At 44.7% G+C, this 20,718-nt stretch overlaps 3 protein-coding genes across 5 annotated transcripts in view; 2 read left to right on the top strand and 1 right to left on the bottom strand.

Annotated features, from left to right (window-relative positions):
• Nucleotides 1-3,838, top strand: part of mfn1a (mitofusin 1a) — a 16,900-nt gene extending 13,062 nt beyond the window's left edge. The window contains exons 17-18 of the mRNA XM_062528582.1: nucleotides 278-412; nucleotides 2,819-3,838. Of these exons, the coding sequence (XP_062384566.1) occupies nucleotides 278-412; nucleotides 2,819-2,888 (205 nt within the window). The 3' untranslated portion in view covers nucleotides 2,889-3,838. The remainder of the gene's footprint in view (nucleotides 1-277; nucleotides 413-2,818) is intronic.
• phb2a (prohibitin 2a) overlaps nucleotides 1-20,718 on the top strand; it is a 108,273-nt gene that overhangs the window by 41,839 nt on the left and 45,716 nt on the right. The window lies entirely within an intron of this gene.
• Nucleotides 3,393-15,712, bottom strand: gnb4a (guanine nucleotide binding protein (G protein), beta polypeptide 4a). Of its 3 annotated transcripts, none has more exons than XM_062528555.1 (10): nucleotides 15,536-15,712; nucleotides 13,384-13,489; nucleotides 12,406-12,444; nucleotides 11,570-11,676; nucleotides 10,944-11,007; nucleotides 10,047-10,209; nucleotides 9,285-9,351; nucleotides 8,412-8,613; nucleotides 7,606-7,822; nucleotides 3,393-7,153 (listed from the first exon to the last, which is right to left on the bottom strand). In XM_062528555.1, exons 2-10 carry the CDS (start codon nucleotides 13,438-13,440, stop codon nucleotides 7,047-7,049), a joined length of 1,023 nt encoding a protein of 340 aa, XP_062384539.1. In that variant the 5' UTR covers nucleotides 13,441-13,489; nucleotides 15,536-15,712; the 3' UTR covers nucleotides 3,393-7,046. The 3 variants fall into 3 exon arrangements, with proteins under 3 accessions (XP_062384539.1, XP_062384547.1, XP_062384554.1); XM_062528563.1 differs by lacking the exon at nucleotides 15,536-15,712 and adding an exon at nucleotides 15,319-15,414; XM_062528570.1 differs by lacking the exon at nucleotides 15,536-15,712 and adding an exon at nucleotides 14,601-14,758.

Here is a 20,718-nt window from a genome sequence, read left to right as displayed (position 1 = left end):
TATGGATGCACTCTATGTATAGACTAGAGCATCACTGCTGATCAATCAGACCTACACTGTATTTCTACACGGTGATGGGCGTATAAATGTAACGTAGACTGTGAGTCATGAGCACAGTCTTAATATGTGTGTGTGTGTGTGTGTGTGTGTGTGTGTGTGTGTGTGTGTGTGTGTGTGTGTGTGTGTGTGTGTGTGTGTGTGTGTGTGTGTGTGTGTGTGTGTGTGTGTGTGTGCGCGTGCGTGCGTGCGTGTCTCGTTCGTCCTGTCACCCCATCAGGGAGATGGTGGCCACGTTCAGCCGCCTCAGCCAGCAGGTGGACAAGAGTGAGAGCGAGCTGGAGGCGGACATCTGGCGCGTGAACTGCAGGATCCAGCGGCTGGAGGGCGTTCAGAAGCACTCCAAAACCCTCAGGTCAGTCAGGCTTCACCCCAGGGCCGGCTCTAGCGTTTCAAATAGAAAATAGTATTTTGACATTTGTATTTTATTTTGTTGAAGAAAATGGCTACCAAAATACTTTATAGATGTTTTTTTGTAGTTAATACTGGCAAATAGTTTTGGTAAAACCAGTAGCCTATGGTGATGTGATGGCATCATAAAAGTGCCAAACAATGAATGTGGCTTCTGACTGGTGCTGACTTAGTCATTTGCCCAGACTTGTTGTGATCATAAAATTGAGACTCAGAAAGATGATCCAGTGCAAGATGAGTAACTTGTAGGTTGCGCACACACACACACACACACACACACACACACACACACACACACACACACACACACACACACACACACACACACACACACACACACACACACACACACACACACACACACACACACACACACACACACAATACACTCCCTCTCATGCCAACTTCAAGTTTCTTGAGAACTTCAATGATCAGCTTCTTGAGAACTTTAATCATCCAATCGAAAAACACATTGTACCTGTTATGTGGTTGCCCTGCAGCACTCACTGTTCAATCACGCATTGACGAATGCCAGAGACGTGTCTCCACTTTCTACCTCTTGACAAGTTCAGTTGTGACTTTTTGAGTGCATCTCTGATACAGTATTTATTTTAGGCTATGAGGTGTAACAGACAGGTCAGCATAGTTGATCTGTTGACTGTTTGCAGGTTATGGCATATCTTGTAGGCAGAGAAAAGCTGGTGCTCTTAAACACTGTCCCCTTAATCAATAGAGTTAGTATACTTCATCCTTAGTACTTTCAAAATACAAAAACACAGTGTTTTATTTTGATACATGCGTGGCTAATGTATTTTGCGGTTTATTTTGATACACTTATTTTTATGTTAATATACATTTTGATGTATGTATATATTTGATGTATTTTGATATAGAGCAGCCAGGCATCTTTAAAATCATGCTTCTCTAGCTGATGGGCGCAGCAACTCAAGCTAGATAACACTATTTGTTTCCTGGCTTCTTTCTCGTACCGACAGTACTCAGTAGCCAGGTTACATCGACAGCTTTATTGTCATTCCGATTGAAATATTCATGCTGTCTGTTTACATGGGGTACAGTCTATTCTGATCAGATGCTCAAACGCACGTTAGAACCTTTGATTGGAATAGCCGCTGTTGCCTACTTTTCCTTGAAAAGATACCCAATTGACCATATGCATGGCTGTTCAACTGGATTAGGAACAGAATACACCACCTCTTTCAGTCTGATTAAAATAATTTTTTGACTTCAAGAAACTTTGTAAAAAATGGCCAGGTATTTCCTTTAAGGCATCGGGAGGGGGGGTTACCTAACACACACACACACACACACACACACACATAGGCCTACTGCAGTATGTGCCAGCTTGCCACCATTACACTCAACACCAACACATCTACATCCAAGCTGGTCTTGAGGCTGCACACTGCACAGATGCCCAAATTAAAAAAGACCTTGACTTTGTTTGAGTGGGCAAAACACAATGCTTGGGTGGTCTTAGCCCACCCTGGCCTCTGCCTAGAGCCAGCCCAGTTGCACATGACACAGGAACCAGTTATACATTTGAACCAAAAATCCTTTTTAGCTTTCATTGAAAGAATATTTCTGAAAAAAATAAATATTTGTGATTTTATTTACTCTAAGGGGGCTCTTGAAAGTCTCACTGAGAGCAGTGCGGATAACAGGATGATTTGCATTGAATCGTGTCCTTTTCAGTCTTGGTCTACTTGGTAGACATGGTCTACATTCTGATAAGCTATTATCAAAATGGATGCTCTGAAAAATTGCACGAGATGACCTTGTTTGGTTTGGGTGAGGGAGAGGCAACATAGAGGTCCACATTCTGATTCAGAGCATCCTTTCAATCACTTTTAGTCCATAAACCAAAAATAAATGTTTTGAGTTTGTCACATTACAGAAGACACACTTAGAACAAATCTAAATGATACATTTACTGTATCTATGTTTATCTGATCAATGTATTCTTCTCTCCAACTGTGTGGGCAAGTCCCCTGACTGCGCTGAGGCCCCACCTCAACTGTCCTAGCATATAGTCCAACCCTATTCTCAACCATCTGCACAGCATCACAAGACTTTATTAATTAGGCTATATATCTAAAACCGGTGTTAAGTGTCCAAAATCATGTATTGTTTAGAGAAGTCCAAAATCATGCATTGTTTAGTGTGCTTGTAGTTGTTTAGAATGCATCGTGTTTTGTTTAGAACGCTTGTAGTTCTTGCTTCTTCGCGGTGCCGATGTAATGCAAGTATAATCCCTAAAAAAGAATAGCATGTGCCGGGTTCTTCTGTGTGAGTGAACGTGTGCTCTCTGGCTGCTTGCTGTGTGTTGCAGGCACAAAGCGACTGATCTGGAGCGACAGCTGGAGGCCTTCACCTCCCAGTATCTGCATGCCACACCCTGAGGCCCGGAGACTTCCAGAAGCATGGCTCGTGTAAATAATTCATCCGACATGTTTAAAACTGCAACGGAGAGAAAGCAGCGAAGAAAAGCCATAACGGTGCCACCGACTCCATGCAGCTTTCAACTGACACTGATTTCCATGTGAATCTTCTCTCTCTCTCTCTCTCTTTCTCTCTCTCTCTCTCTCTCTCTCTCCAATGTTGGTGGGCAAGGGGATAAAGGGCAAGGCTATTTGGTACTAGTAATGGTCTTGTGTTGACACTTGCCCAAACAGGTGCCATAAAGCCCTGTGCGGAAATTCACAATGCTCATTTTGCCCAAAACCGCTAGTTTAACATGGAAAGCATCAGGAACGAGACAAATAATGAATTGCAGGAATGTTAACGGAGGTTCACTAGGTTACCACTAGGAAGGGACAGAGGAATGCACTGATTGGTTGAAAAATATTACAGAAGATAAAGCTAAGACCCAATGTTATACTTTTTAATTATCACATTACATTGCGTTTGATGTTAAGTTTTTTTTTATTGGTTACAAGAACATATCGCCACATCTGGGTACAACAGTACAACTGTACAGATACAAAACAATCTGGTGTACAAACAAAGAAAATGTTTCAAAAAAAGAAAAAAAAATTAATTGCAAGTGAGCATTCACACAACAACACTGCAACACTGCAGGAAAATATGAATCCCTGGGTTTAGAAAACAATTATTACCAAACATCAAGGAATTTTGGATATACTGGAGTCAAAAGGCAGTGAGTTCTGTCAAGAGATTGAGAATGTGGCAGGAATGCAATTTCAAGCTGATGCTTACATTTCAGAAAAAAATCAAAACAAATAAAAAGTATTACTGAGTATTTTGTTAAATGAGAAAAAATATTAAAAATACTGCAGTTGTGTTGTACAGGTCACAGAGGATTAAAAAAAAAGATACAAAAAAAAAAAAAGTGGTCATGACTTTTACAGGCACATTCACTGATATACCACTTACGCTTTACCTGTTAATACTGGTCCATTTGTCTTGGACGTCTTCTGAATTTCACATTAAGTTTAACTCTACATTTCTTTTTTTTGTAAACGACAGCTGTGATTCTAGTCTGGGGCTTGTGGCCCACCTCAGAGTGAAACGCGCCCATCAGTGTTATGAAGACTTTGCAAAAGCAAGAGATGCATACAGATAGCATCGCAAAAAACGTGAAACCACATGAACAATTTTTTTTTAAAAAACAAAAAAAGTTAATGATTTCCTGACAATGACTGTGCTACAATACACACATACACACACACACACGCGCACACATGCACACACATACATACACACATGCACGCTTGTCTGCAAATCTGGAATGCTCAGTGTATGTATGTGTGCTCTAGTTGTGTGTCGCCAGGAAGCTTTTTAATGTGGCAGTATAGAAACCGACTGCACTTTCTCCTATCCGTCTCTCTCACCCCTTCTCTTCTTCTTCTCTCTCTCTCTCGCTCTCTCTCTCTCTGCAAGACCAGCCAGTTCACTTCCTGGCAGGGCTTGTTTTTATCACGTGGTTGATAAGAATTCCTAACGATGAGGCAATCGTCTCAGCACTCCAGCATGGGCTCCTGGAAACACTTTGGCACCAAAAACATCACCACGCCAAATAAGAACTTCACTTATGGTCACACTACACCCTCCCCTTCCCAAAACTACCGATCAGTTCTTTCTCTCCGGGAAAAAAAAACGCTTCTTTTGTACACATTTGTCACTCTCAACACGACTTCTAGGGGTTCTTGGCTAGTGCTTATCTTCTCTATCAACACCACAGACGGGGACATTCGTAAAAAACAATGTGCCCCTAAAACTGATTTGACACTTAAAAGTGAGCTGTTAAATGTTGATGTCTTCTCTAAATGACCCTTTGATAGTCTTCCACACAGCTGTTGCCAACACCTGTGGATTTCTGCCAGCCATTTATTCCAGTGGTGCAGCTTTAATGACCAGTCCAAATACTCATAATTATAAAGGCTGTATTGTATGCTTATAGTGCAGACAGTTGCTGTTGACAGTAAACTAAATATATATTTCTTCATTATGTAAACTCATAATGATGAATTATTTAATTATTTCTATTATTTAATTCTACCTTCAACACTATATGCCACCTTGACGCCTATCTAGTATTTTACATGTCAATTCATAAATTAATTTAGTTTTTCCCAGAAAGGAAAACATTCAAAGCATTATTTGAAATCCTACCTTTCAACGTAAGCATCTGCTTCACAAGCACGGGCCACAGAGCAATTACCTATTTAAAATCTTTCACAGTGTGATACCATTCGGCCATGGCTGCACCTTAGTGAGAAACACTCTTGATTCAACTATTTAAGGGCAAAGCCTGTCGGGTTTTAAGTGCCGACTGGACACTTCTCCTGGCTCTCTTTGTTTTTCCACCAGGCTAGACAGTGACCAGTCGTCTGAGTTCTCATGTATGCGCCAACACAGTGCAAACTCAGATACGGCTAGGAGCAAACTGACCTCGGTGCTCATTTAGGACACGACTTGTGGTGCAACCACAGCTTTCATTTTATCAACTTCCAAACTGGCACGAAAAAAAGTAAATCAGGCTATTCCATCCATTAGAGTGAGCTACGGCAGTAAGGCTAGCTGTTGGGAGTTCAGATTGCCATTCCCATGTAAATATACTTGAGGGTGCACTTGATACAACCTTAAACCGTTAACACTGAGCATACAAAAGAAAACCGAGTATGAGAAGGCATGGGCACAATCTTCGTTTACTGGCTACTATGTGCTGAGTATAGGTGAATTTTCTAAGCTAATATTGGCACCAAAAAAAGGGAGTGGGGGCTTGAACTCAACAGTAAAGTGATCACACAGTAATGACAAAGAAAGGCCTCTTGTTAAGACTGCAGTCTGAGTGTCCACTGCGGGAGATTTGCTATCAGTACCAGCATTGAAGAGCACTTCACACGACAAAGGTACAAGGCTGTGAGTAGTGTATGCTGAACAGACACGTGACTAGCTAACACTCTCGGGGCGTCGAATACGGGCCTCGAGTGGACATGTGAAGCGGACGAGAGGTAAACTAAAAACCGACGGTCAAATTCGTTTTTTCTGTTGATACTAGCACCACAGCTCGTTGTGATTTACAGGCATGTTTTGTATGGGTAAGAAGAACAAGGAAGCAGCACAGAGCCCATTCTACAACAGTGCAACTAACGTGGGTGCAGGTGCTCAAATCCACTCACTCACTCATTCATTCACTCGTTCACTCGTTCATTCCTCAGTACATCCATCGTGGTGAACCGCAGGATCGAATGTGAAAAGTGGGTGCGAGTGACCGTACATGGCGAGTGCAGGTCAGAGCGAGTGCCAGGGTCGTCGTCCTCCGCGGCCACACGAGACAGACCCTCCTGAGCACTCCCAGCGGCATCAGTTCACGTGTGAATGCAAATACGCGTAAACATGTTAGACGAAGGAAGAAGGGGGCAGAAGGAAAAGGGAGAGGGGGAAAATGGAGGGAGGAGGAAAAAAAAAAAAAAATCCAAGCAGGACGACAAACGGGAACGTACTATGATGACTTCACACACAGAAAGCATTCATACACGTCAGAGGTGCATATGTTATATGCGCACGAGCACACGTAATGCCAAAGTATATGTACAAATGTGGATCATATCCTCTTGGCTCCCAGGGGGGGTGGTGGAGGGGGCCCTCAGAGGGAGGCGAGCCCCCAGAGACCCCTCAGGAGGGAAACTTCTAGTCTCTTTAGGACAGACAGTTAGGATGTGTGGAAAGCCTGGTTCTAGTGAGACTGGACAGAGTGGGTGTGGGGTCAGGGTGGGGTCAGGGGCGTTCAAGAGGGGTGGATTGGAGAACAGGGATGGTAGAGGACCAGGTCAGCTGGAGTGGGATGGGGGGGCGGATGTGGGGGGTGGGATGGCAGGGGTAGAGTGGCGGGAGGGGGTCTATGGATGTGGTGTTGGGTTGTTATGGGGTTAGGGGTGGGGCTGGGTGTGGTGGGGAGGGGAGTGGTGGGGAGGGGAGTGGTGGGGAGGGGAGGGGCAGGCTGGCTTCTCTGGGGCGGCGGCTTGTGTGCTGCGGTCGCGTTGTGGACCGGACCGACCTGCTCTTCTGCTCCCGCGGGCCCGCCCCCCTGGAGATCAGTTCCATATCCGCAGGAAGCTATCCCATGAGCCCGTGGCCACAGCCATGCCGTCGTCTGTCACCCCTAAGCAGCTGACCCTGTTGTCATGACCAGCCAGGACACCTGGGGAAAGGGGAAACCCAACCAGCAACCGGCCATTAGACAAGACAAGGAACCACCAAACTTTTGACTGCCATCTTCACAGCAGAACCTCCTCCATCTCTGACAAGTCAAGAGTTTCTCTGCTTCGTCTGGGGAGCTAAACTACTGATCCACTTCAAAAACTCAAAACTGGTCACAGTTTCCTTAAATAGCTGCTGCACGCTGCGCACCGACAACAGTGTGTGCTGTGTGCTTACAGTTGTGCTGTGACAGCGTGCTACTTGGCAAAGCCTGCACATGACTGCACTTAATCAAGCACAGTACATACATTTAAACAGGGCTCCAAAGGGTTTAGAGAACGCATGTTTCTCATGACACACACCATCCTAAAGAACATCACCCCCCAGCAGCGGAGACGTCCCCAGCCCTGACCGGCACCGGCGCGGCACCGGCGCGGCGTCACCGTCACCTACCTATGCGCTCTCCCTTCAGCGTGTCCCACACGTTGCAGTTGAAGTCGTCGTATCCGGCTAGCAGCAGGCGGCCGCTCTTGGAGAAGGCCACGGAGGTGATGCCGCAGATGATGTTGTCGTGGGAGTACATCATGAGCTCCTGGTCGGCGCGCAGGTCAAACAGCCTGCAGGTGGCGTCGTCCGAGCCCGTGGTGAAGGCGTTCCCGTTGGGGAAGAACTGCAGGGGGTCAAGGTGAGGTGGACCAATCAACAACCACGCACCAGCTCAACGCAAAAGGAGATGCATGAGTCTAATGCATGCTCTCAGTGCTACCAGTACAAATACTGAGGAAAGGGCTTTCAAAAGCCTCTTATAGTAGCAGGTACTTCAACTTTATGTGTCATATACTTGAATATCCTATTATGCCATGTTACCATAACCGTAATATACACCAGAAACCTAAAATAGTGATCAAAATCACACGTGTGAATGTCCACAAACACACACGCAGTGAATCATGCCCAAGTACTGTACAGAGATGCTGGACACAGCTCCAGTGAAAACACTGCCTACTCACGCCGTCTACACACACACACACACACACACACACACTCAAATTGGCATTGGCACATTGGCACTCATACGGATGGTGCTTACACAAGGCGTCTGTAGTTGTAGTGTAAGCCGAGCCAATATGCCAATGCATGCTCATACACACACACACACACACATACACAAAGTTAAGAGATTCTGGCTCTCATGCGGATGGTGCGTCTGTCAACACACACACACACACACACACAGAGACAAAGACTGTGGTACTCACACAGACAGCGTTGATGTCGGACACGTGTCCGATGAAGGACTGTCTGCACATGCCGTCGCGGACGTCCCACAACTTGGCAGAGGCGTCGCAGGCGCCGGACACGAAGGTGCTCGTGTCTGGGCTGAGAGACAGGCTCATGACGTCGCCGCTGTGGCCGGTGAAGCTGGTGGCCTGCTGGCCCGTCTCGATGTCCCATAATGCACTGCAAGAGGCAGGGGGGCACAGGGAGCGGCGTTTAGAGGATCAGTGCATGACGTACAGCATCAGAGGGAATAACGTGCGCGCGCGCACGCGCACACACACACACACACACTCACACACACACACACAGCTGTCAGATGCTTTTCTGTCCCAATAAAATATTTAGCCCAGCCACCGCCCTCTGGTTACATGTGAGTGTGAGTGTGTGAGTGTGTGTGTGTGTGTGTGAGAGAGAGAGTGAGAGAGTGTGTGTGTGTGTGTGTGTGCGCTCATGTCTTAAGAACACTAACTAGGACTAACATGGATTTTGACAAACACGGAACTCAAAAAGAATTCTTTAACAGATCAACAGGCACTCCGCCCAGGGAGCATTTCAATATTTCATTCACATTAGCAAACCTGAGCCTTCCCGTACAGAAACAGTGCCAGAATAAACCATGGCATCACCATCATCATCCTCCTCATCATCATCATCTGAACAAATGGCCCAATATAGCCTGCTCTAGACGCCGAAGCGCTAAAAGGCGGTGTACGGTGGGTGTGTGTGTGTGGAGCGTGAGTGTGAGCGCATGGCACGCCACAGCTGCTGCTGCGTGGCTAGCAGCGGCACAGCGAAAGGTTAGGCTGTGAATGCTAAATGTCAGATCTGCCGCCTCTCGGCTCTGAACTCACCATGTGGTGTCTCCTGAACTGGTGAGGATCTGGCTGTCATCCAGGAAGCGACAACAGGACAAGTAACCTGCACGTAGACACACACACACACAGACACAGACAAGGGGGTCAGGTGCACTGTACGAACTACAGTACGACTGGACATTCATTGTATTTTCAACGCAAACGTCAACATTGTTCAGCCATTTGTGCATCACGTCCCAATTCCTCCTATATAACGACATACTTCAACATTAACAACAAGACTGTTTATTCAGCATGTCAGTCACTGACTAAAATCAGCTCCCAACAGCAGCGCATGACTATACTTAAGAGTGTCAGGACAGATGGGCCACTGTGACAGTCTGTCTTGACATTCACTACGTACATCCACATCAGAAGAGGAGCAAGGCATGAAATCCTCTCCCAAGTGCCCAATTTAGGAACAAACGTGGCTAAATCCAATCAAACCCTGCAAGAGGGGGGTGGGGTGGGGGGGGCGGTTCATTTCACAGACTCCTCACTCCTCATCAGGCTCCGCACTCAGAGACTGACATCGGCGTGTGGTGAGGTCATATTTCAGGAGTGCTTGACGGCAGCGGCGCCCTTGAACCTGAACCCTGTGACTTTGGCCTTGCCTGAGCAGAGCACTGGATATTTGAGCTACACGAGTACTGTAAGTACTTGGGCCCTATCGACAGCATCTGAAACATGCGCCGGTGGCCTCTGGGAGGACGTGATGTGACGTGACGTGGCGTGGCGTGGCGTTCCACTCGGACTGACCTGTGTGGCCGGGCAGCTCGCGGGTGACGCGGACGTTGCCCTCGCGGGTCTTCAGGCTGTAGATGGAGCAGATGTTGTCCAGGCCTCCGCAGGCCACGTAGTTGCCAGAGGGAGCGTAGGCACAGGTCATCACCCAGGAGGAGCGCAGGGGGATGGCATGCATCTGGCAAACACACACACACACACACACACACATTAACACATCATCGTTAACACATCAGCTCACTCAGGTGACATGCAAGGCAACTTATGCAAGCAGTTCCACTGTGCCCTCTGCCGGCTTGCAGGCTTGGATTGGGCTGAACAAGGCCTTTTGCCATCTTGTAGTAAATTGAGTCTTGTTCTTGACAAGCAATATGGGGCCCAAGTAGCAGGATTGGGAAACACACCAGATAGTGAGCTGTGTTTTAAGTCTGGGTGTTTTCCCCTGGATACAGATGGTTGGCTTCAGCCAGTTAGCGGTCCAGCTGGCTGCCACCATCTTTAAAAATGCTGTCGACATGCGCTCACTTCTGGCCCCGTTTTCACAAACAAGCCAACTAGGTGCCACATTTCTGATGGCCACAAATATGTCATCACTGTGGATGGGCTGATTCTCCCTGCAGATAACTGCCAGCTCATTTACCAATGCGCATCAATGACATGCTACAATGTCTCCATTTGTAACCTGACACCTAATTGGCTAACTCTAGATGGCGACGGAAATTGGCCCTGTGAAAAGGCATTTTGAAAAGAAAATGGTTGGGGTGAGTTTTGAACTTTTCTAGCTGCCATAGCTAGCCAAGCACGGTCTACTGAAATAAATGGGGGCAGTACTTCCTTTCTCTCTCTCTCTCTAATTCTATAGAACACCTATACGGCTTTCAGCAACAGTCCTGCCCTGGCACCAACACTTACCTTGTTTGTGGTGTAGCTGTCCCAAATGATCAGCTTGCCATCTTGGGAAGCACTGACAAGGAGCCTGCACGTTGGAAAGGCCACACACACACACACACACACACCAAGAGGTCAAGGACAGCATTTTTGAGATGTGAGTAACACATATGGCAACATATGAGAGCCCTGGCGACCTTCACACAGCAGAGGGGCAGTTGGCACCCAGCTCCCTGCCCTTCTGCTGGAACACAGAGGCAGGGGGCATGAGAGGGAGGGATAGGAACCTACGTGTGGGAGCTTTGGGTGTGTTTCAGGGAGTGTGTGTGTGTGTGTGTGTGTGTGTGTGTGAGAGAGGCAAGGAAACAGATAATCATGGAGAGGAGGGGAGAGGAGGAGGGTGTGTGTGTGTGTGTGTGTGAGGAGGGGGGGTGGCCACGGGAGAGAGAATGATCTCAGGATACCCCCTGAGTCGGGAGCCGTTTCATGTATAATTGAGTGAGAGAGCTGACAGCGCTGGCCGCGCTCTATAGAGACATCCCTCACCCCCCTCCCCTCCCTTCCCCTCTCCTCCCCTCCCCACCCCGGGTCCTCCCTCACACCCTACCCCCACCGCCCCTCCAACCTCCCTGACACGGAGGAGCACTGACCTGGAATCGGTGGCCCAGTGCATGGCGTAGATTTTGGCAAGGTGGCCGCGGAGGGTCCGCCGGGTCCTCATCTGGATCCGCCCCACTGAATCCAGACCGGCCGTGATCTGTCGGAGGAACCCAAGTGGGGGGGAACGTCACTGACATGTCTACTTACCAAACACACTCCAATTATTTTACACAACAGTGTGGACATGCGCCCCCCCCCCCCCAGACACAGTCTGTGTCTCCAGGTGCAGACACTGAACTTGGAACTTTTATCACTTAAGCGCTAACAGCGATGTGATGCTCGCGAATCAACCAGCAGACAGCGATATGGACACAGGAGTACAAAACAGAAAACCTCTCTGAAATGATGGATTTAAAAAACAGACACCAACCCACAAGGGTGGATGATGTTTAAATTTTGATGGAAGACCTTGGCATGCTGGATGGTGTTTAATATTTCAGAGCACTTAAGAGCATGTTCCACATGTAGGTTAGCAGCAGCGTGGCATGCCTGGGCTATGGCAGCTACGGAAAACAGGCCAGTGGAGAGAAGCAGAGAATCTCTTCTCTTTTGGTGAAGGATTCTGTTAAATGGTTCTTCTGGGTGGGAGTGAGTATCTGTATGTGAGTGTATGTATGTGTGTGTGTGTGTGTGTGTGTGTGTGAGAGGGAGAGAGAGAGAGAGAGAGAGAGAGGGAGAGAGGGAGAGAGAAATTGAGAGAGAGATAGACAGAGACAAAAAAGAGAGATAGATTGAGAGAGAGAGAAACAGAGAGAGAGAGAGAGAGAGAGAGAGATGGCGATAGAGATAGAGAGAGTGAGTGCTGAAGGGTTGAGTTGGCCGTTACCTGGGACAGACTGGAGTCACTACAGGCTTTCCTGGCATCCTGGAAAGAGTGAGGAAAGAGAGTAAAAATGTGTGCTGTCGTCACTCAGCCTTATGTAAAACTGGCTCCCCAGTCGCCCTTTTCATTTAACCACAGCTTTCACTTCATTCACAAAGACCCCATGCACCCGCCCAACACTGATCCTCATTATGAATTCATCGGAGGCATTAATGGGGAAAGTCATGTAAATGTGAATCAGACAGTGGCCTGCTGCAGGCCATTACTGAACTGTGCCTGCTTCTTCTGCACACAGAAAGCAATACTAAAGCTATATCAACGCGGTCATATTTACAGGTATCTGATGTACAGGACAAATTTATACATGTAGTATCCAGTAGGAGAAACACATGTCCTTTAGTACTCTGTTCTTGCTTGAGGGACTTTACTTATCTCCATTAGGTGCTTGATGTGGTGACTCTAATGTACTTCAAGTAAACTTAAAAGGGTGTAGAATGTCCACATTTTGAACCTGGTTTAATTATACAACATTTCAGGTGATGGCACTCCTTAATTAGACCACCTGGTTCAATCAATTTAACAACTCCAGATGGCGGGGTCAAAAGCACTGGAGATGACTAACAATCCCTCTGGATAAAACTCTTGCCTAAACAGTTGGCTTAATATCACTTACTGAGGCTGCTGGCATATAATAGGGGAACATTCCACAAATTATAATATTTGTATGACCAGCTTCTGTTGACAAAGAGGCTCTAGCTAAACCTGACAAACACAAATTTGAAACAGAAAGTGAATCCTGCTAACCACTGATGCTACTGACGTTGCTCTTCTCTGGGATGTGTTTACTATGCGACACATTTTGGTAAGAGCCTTAAGGCCCTTTTTCACACAAAGTCCGACATTTTTAGATGGAATATATTATCAGCATGAAATTACGCTGGCAGTTCTATAGCTCCATCCCCGTCTAGACCCCCCACTTACTCGGATCTGATTCCGCAGCTGCTCCGCCTCTTGGCGCAACTGCTCCAGCTCGCTCATGGTCCTCTGCTGGGGTCTTCACTCCACAGCCCGATGCTGCTGCTGACACCTACAACACACACAAAACACACACGGTCACACTCTGACAGAGAAGAAGCATTTTCACCCCTGACTTGCAGTACAAGGGAGGACTGGCATGAATTTGCTTCCAACAAGGATGGTGTGTATGATTTAGCTGGCTAGAGTTTTCCGCTGAGGACATTCTTCTGCTTATTTAAAGCAGTCTGACCAGACGCAAACACGTCATTGTTGCCAGCCTGGACGCATAGCCTGTGGTGACAGTGGGCAGGAGAGTTGTGGATGTGACCCATACTTAGCCACAGCAAAGATACAACGAGAGACTAAATGCACAAAACAAAAACACCTCTCATTGTTTTGATGGAGGAAGAACTGCTTGGCATAGTCTCACACGACAACAGATTTAACCATGGTTTGGTGCCACTTCCTAAAACACCGAGACTGCTCTCGGTGATGCCAGTGCACTCGGCAGCCACAGAACCCGACAGGCATAGACTAGCCTGCATCACTTCCAGGTCTGGTGAGTGCCAACGTTCTGCCACTCATAACATCAGGGTAGCTGCCCACATATCAGTGGCAATAAGACAGGTGGGTTCTTAAAGCTCTCCCGAGCCCAACCAAGACAATGACATTGCTATGAATCACTCATGACTCATTTCACTCTATCCATTCCTTACATGCTTTCTTGGGCCTACTTTTTTTTACTATAGGCTTGTGATGCAATACTGGAGATACCCTTTAAAAACAGTGGAGAAGTGTCAACTACAGGAAATGCAGCAGGGTGTGACCTTGTGTGTGATAGGTCATGCTCTCCTCTTTTTTGTCTCTGAACTTCATCAGGGAACTAACGGTATTCTTTCTTTCTGCTTATTGTAATCGTGTAGAACAGGAAGCTAGTTGTTCGCAGTCCTTTCATAAACAATCCAGCCGAAAGGTAACGCTGATTCGAGCCTACCAACTGAACACGGGTGTGCACTCACATTTGACAGCGCATGATCAGCTGAATTGTTAACCACACGGGGTGACAATCTCTAACATAATTCAACAAGTTGAAGTTCAAGTTAACCATCATTGAGGCCACCAATTTCTTCTGAAGTAAACAGTGGTCTACAAATGATTTAAGTAAGAAATAATACACAAACCGTGTATGGGGCACGGAGTATAACATTCAGCCATGGGTGGCACAGATAAAAAAAAAAATCAAACATAATCTTTGGATTGTATAGGTTCCATTGATAGGACAAGGTAAACTACCAGCAGAGCTTCTGGCATTTGAATTTGGCATTAACAAGTGTCAAGAACTTGCGTTGTTCGCGAGGTGACGTTGAATGAGCTATGTTTAGCTATCTAAATAGCGAGATAGCTAAAAACCCTAACATGGTGTGGAATGCCAAGAAGACTCCCGTTATTTGTCAACCATACAACGACATAATGCATAATATAAATGCAACTGGTAGTTAATTGGAAGAAAATAAGACGTAATCACTTAAGTGATCAGTTGAGACCAAGACCGAAACCAGTTAACGTTACCGAGCAAACAACCCAGCTGATTTCAGTGAAAACATTCACACCACGGCTAATTAGCAAGCGTTCGCTAACTAGCTGGATGGATAAAGGTATTTCATACAGTTATGCCGTCAATATAACAGTGTAATTGGCAGTAGCGTTATATGTAACGTTATACAGAGCTAACCTGCTAACTACGCTGATTATTAAGTATAAGAAGTTTAAGCCTGACTAAAAAAAACATTACAGAGAACTAAGGTTGCGTTATCCCACAGGTTGCACTAAACGCCAAGTTAAGCGAAAGGATACATGAGACCCACCTAAGCTAACAGGCCTGGCTACGTGAAAACTAACCGTAACTTGTTGAATATTCGTCTTGATCAAATGACAGGTAAATCACTAAATATTATTACAGTTGTAACAAACTCTAATAGTGTGGTTAACCATCGAGTTAGTTTGCCATTATATAGCTAATTTAGCTTGCTAACCAGCTGTCTTATTTTACAGCAGCTACTTAGCTAGGTAGCAAGCTAGCTACTTGTGGTGTCATGAACAACGCCAGCAAACTTACGTGCTGAGAAAGGCAATTTAAAGTAACGTTGAAGATGAATCCACCTTTAGACACCATTCATATTTCCTAAGTGAAGCAGATTCTGAAATGCAAAGTATGTCCTATATCCGATATTATCATAAAATTAGGACCCAGCCGCGTCAAACTTGCGAAATTTTAGTCAATTCACCCGGCGATTACCACACCCATACTAGTATTGGGAACATGGTAACAGTCGAAAGTAGGGGAGTGATTGTACATGTGTGTCTTAACCAGTTTACAGAAACATGAGGAAACCATTCTGATTTTCTAAAAATATATCTTCTGTATACTATATTGATCACAAAACAAAAACGACAAAAAAAATCTTCTAGAAAAAGAAATGTTGTTTAGCAAGTGGTTACGGGTAACCCATAAACGAACATGGTATTGTCTGCCAGCTTCCTCCTCCAGTACAGGGCGACTGCAGCTCTAACCAGCAGTCTGTAGGATATGTCATTTGTTATTAACAGAGAGCTTAAGTGCTACTTTAAATTGCACCACACATCAATCATTATCCATTCCTCTATAAATATGACATTGCACTAATAGCCAGGGGCGAAAATGTGCATCGCCTATGTATTAGGCATGCGTAAGTGCTAATATTGCCAAAATCTCTGATTTCCTCCTTGGTAAATTAGTCTGCCCAATGTCCCGCTACAAACAGAGCCAGAGCCGTGAAGGAAATGCGTTCGGTGCAAGTGTTTTGTGCAACATGCATTGCACATTGCACGCTAGCACTGTGAGTGTAAATCCAAATGACCTGCACCTGAAATAAGTGACCCTATAGTGACAAGAGATTTGTTTTGCTTAAGCCACTGTCACACCTGCATAAGTTTATGCCCTTTTACAATTAGGTTGGAACTTAAATAGCCTACATATTTCATAGGCTACAACATTTCAGATGAACTTACAGATCATATTTGACTGAAGGAGTTAAACACCAAGTTTCCAAACCAATTTTGAGGGAATTACTGCCATTATCATGAATTACCTGTCTATTCAAACCAATAAAAGTGCTCCACAAAAGAGATGTTCACACCATTTTCCTTTGAGCACTAACACTGTCCATACATTGTTCAGAAGGCATTGCAGTGTAAAAGCTATAGCCTACTCACTTTTAAAAGTAAAGATCCCAATTAAGGACACCAGGCTCACCTTGCTATGATTTTGCGCTGTGTGGAGCTTCCTATATCCCTTTGTGTTCCTGGTAGGATGACGGTGAAGTGAACCTTGGGGTCCTGAATGGGACAGTATGGTGAGGAGTCAGACAGGAAGAAGTCAATACGATCTACATCAGGGCTTGGAAAGCATAGGTGGGGCTGGTGATGGTAGCGTGTGTGCGTGTGTGCGTGTGTGTGTGTGCGTGTGTGTGTGTGCGTGTGTGTGTGTGTGTGTGTGTACACACTGGCTGTTGGGGTGGGGGGTTGCCAGTAGTAGGAGAGAGGATGTGAGGTCTTAAAGGAGCAGTGGTCATATGTTGTTATATCTCCATCCATGATCTGATGAGCAGGACAAATATAAGACGAGTGCATGTCTTTATCTTGCAACTCTGTTCCAGACTTTTCCATTCATGGTCGGGTGAAGCTACAGAGGCACCAGAATGGACCAGTGTAAATATTTTTCTTTAAATCTTCAAGGCAAGCCTGTTATGAATAGAGACACTCCCATTTGCCATTTTATCTAACTCCTAAACTAGATCATAGGCCTAATTGTGCATATTGAAACCTCTGAAAATACAATGTAGCCTAGGCCTATATTGATTTGAAATTAAATCTTTGGGAAATAATTATGTTGTTGGAATCAAAATCAAAGATTATGTCATTCATGTAGATGGGGGAAGACTTAAATTATCGGTTATTTGTTAATCCTAATATGCAAGATGAGCTACGAGCTGAAGGAAACCTTATTTCTGATCAGAGGTATATTTAGATGGAGGCAGATGGATTTTGAAATACAACACTGTTGGCAAAGCCAAGGCTTCATCTTCTCTGTTGCCCTTGAACAATGCAAAAATCCATGAGGGAGGCTAATTTCAGCTTTTCCTACCAGGGCAGGGTATCAGTTAGAGCTGAACCCAGAATATTCTTTCGGCTATTTGCTTGCAGAAACAGTATACCCATGACCTTTGACTGAGGATGACTCTGAAGGTTATAATAGTTTTCATTTTCATTGTGCATTTTTATTGCATTATTCTTTCATAATGTATTATTTATTATTTCATTACAACATGCGCAAGGATACTGGGGCACCATCTAGTGTTGTTTGATGAGACTGCAGCTTTAAAATACAGCATCCATCAATAAATCTGGTATACTTATCTGCTAACTTGTGCAGCTAGTATAAGGAAGATAGTTCTCTTAATTGTAATTTAATGTTTTTGCCTTAACCATTTCAAGAAAATCTAGATCTCTTAAAACCCACCAGAGATAATACCACAAATAAACACTGAATACAAATTAATGAATACAAATGTATAAGAGCAACAGTGTAAGTTCTTAAATCATACTTAGAACATCTTAGACCAATACACCACATCTCAAGTGCGTAAGAAAAGATAAAAAATGTAAAGTTTCCATCCACACTCCAGATGTGGCTAGTACATGCAATAATATTGAATGCCAGCAGAGGGCACTAGTATGCTGCTCCACCTAGTGCCCTATATGTGGACTAGCTCCACCCACAGCCAGATAGCCGTGTGAGGCTCTGGCTCCATCCGGAGCTGGCCCCATCATCTTTAGTACGACAAAAAAAGAAAACCACAAACATTTTGTATTTAAATACCAATGGGCTTTATTTTAAAATATTGTAATAGTTTATTAAGCATTTTGTTCATACAGATATTTATAGTTGCCTGTACAGAAGTAGGCTACTTATATAGGAAAGTGATATTTGAGAAATTCAGTTGTTGGTATACTATACATGCAGATACACTTAACATATAATTGTAAAATTTGATATAGGTATCCTGATGCTGGAATTTGCATGATATTGCAGATGAACTAAATTGTTTCAGATGAAATGTACTCAGTAAATCTGATGTAAAAGATGTAAAACATTTTAGTATAATTTCATATTTCATCATCAAAACTATTGTGTTTGTTTATTACTCTCAGTGATTATGATGAAATTATGTTTTCCCTTTTAAAACATCAGTTACATTTTAGATCATTCTAAAAGCTATATCTATGGGAAAACAAACCAGCAAGCCAATCTGCATGCACACACACATACAAAGACCCATGCACGCGCGCGCGCACACACACACACACACACACACACACACACACACACACACACACACACACACACACACACACACACACACACACACACACACACACACACACACACTCAGGATAATATTTACACATGGGGACAGCTGGACTCCTATAGTAAGTCTTAGGGGTCAGGACCTGTACTGGGTACCTAGAATGTTATATACTGCATTTGGTTAATACGGTATCATAGGCAACCTGTAATGAAAACGCCCTCAACTAGGCCTACACTTCTGGTCTCTGACGTTTAACCATGACAGATATATAATAGCTTCTGGAGAATGTTTCACTCTTTATCCTTTTGTGCATTTGAAATGATGTGTACATAGAATTTCAAGACGGAACAAAATAGTGTATCAAATAAAGAAACGTTTTTTTTTCTACATGCAAACAAACATTTTGTTGATGAGATCACTCTGATATTACAGAACACAGGCAGAAATATTTTTCAAACATAATATTTCGAAGAAACGTATCAGTAACAATGAGAAAGGGTTTCACATCTGAAATATGTTTAACATTCTGGTTAAGTATGTGTTTTCTGCTCACTTTCAATAGCTCAAAAATATCACTGAAAAAGGAAAACATCTCCTATCACTGTCCAGTGCATAGTCACTTATCAGCATAATTTCAAAACATCCAAGGAATGTCTCAAGACGATTTTACCTTCAAAAATAAGTGCTTTTTGGTCCAATTAGCTACAGACAAAATGAAAAAAAGGATCTTTGCATAGGATTTTTTTAAGGGAGAAAAAAAATCATGCGTCATCTCAAAAGATGGCAATCATTCATGCAAATCACTGAACCAAACTCATCAAGCGTCTTATCCCCTACCACCATTCCTCATACACGTGTATCATGAATTGTTAATCTCAAGTTAGGACAGAAATGTTTCCGTCCAGATGGAGAATCATATATCCCAGATATTGAACAGGTTTGCATGGAACAAAAGACCAAGAAAATTTCCCCCCGGTGCTCGTCGCTGAACCTGATCCCCCTCTTTGTATTGAGTTGGTTTGTCCCTTACGTCAGACAGGTGCACAGCCACAGTCAGGTCAGATGGCATCAAGGGCGCACGCACTGTTGTGGTGTTTTGAGAGTGTGAGGCATCATACCGGGGAACGAGTCACGGCTGCCTGAGAGGGTGACTGGCTCTATTCTTAGAGAAACAATGTCGTTCATAGGTAGGTGCTTCAAAACATCTCTGTGCCAGACCTGTACTCATACACAACCCTCACATGGCACACAGGGCCCTTCACCAAGGACACCCAGAGATTAGATTAAGAAAGGCTCGAGGCTTCCAAGTGGTAGCATTAGCATTGAGGGTTCTTCAACGGAGACAAAATAACTAATCAGTAAAGTCATTTGACACTGTTATGAGTTAAAGTTGTATGTAGAGGACAGGCTTTTTTATGACTTACATTACACGCTCTCCACTGAGTAAATCCCATTGCTCGTCCAGTTCATATCAGCCAGAGTGGTGCTAAAAAGCGACTCCATGCTAAAGCTTTGTGAATTCTGAGTGTTGGATTTCAGTTCCTGTCGTGGGGCCATGTGTCTGCCATGCAGGCGCTCCACTAGAGAGTTTCTCTTGACTGGAATGTGAGGTCTGTGTTGTCAAGGAGCCACAGACGCTTATCTGTGAGTCACTAGAGTAGTAGCAAGTTTTTATATGTACACACTTTTAAGTTAGACCAAAAATAGATATATTGATGTTGTGTTATGCAACATTTACAGTCATCTAATGACCCTAATGACCTTAGAAAATGGTCGTATCATAGAATAACATTGTGCTTTCCCTCTGTGGTGGGCTGACTCTCACCTCTCAACGCACCCCCCCAACCCCCACTCCCCTCAACTCCGCCCCCCCCCCCCCCCCCGTCTTGTG

Source organism: Sardina pilchardus, chromosome 2, assembly GCF_963854185.1.
Source record: "Sardina pilchardus chromosome 2, fSarPil1.1, whole genome shotgun sequence".
Lineage (NCBI taxonomy): Eukaryota > Metazoa > Chordata > Actinopteri > Clupeiformes > Clupeidae > Sardina > Sardina pilchardus.
Note: the sequence above shows the minus strand (reverse complement) of the source record. Positions and strands in the feature narration are given on the sequence as shown.

Excerpts from the sequence above, each read along its gene's own strand:
- gnb4a (XM_062528555.1), bottom strand. The coding sequence starts at position 13,440 with ATGAGCGAGCTGGAGCAGTTGCGCCAAGAGGCGGAGCAGCTGCGGAAT. Across the intron at positions 9,352-10,046 it reads CGAGCTGCCCGGCCACACAG|GTTACTTGTCCTGTTGTCGC; the intron begins GTCAGTCCGAGT and ends GTCTACGTGCAG. Across the intron at positions 7,823-8,411 it reads CCGACATCAACGCTGTCTGT|TTCTTCCCCAACGGGAACGC; the intron begins GTGAGTACCACA and ends GACCCCCTGCAG.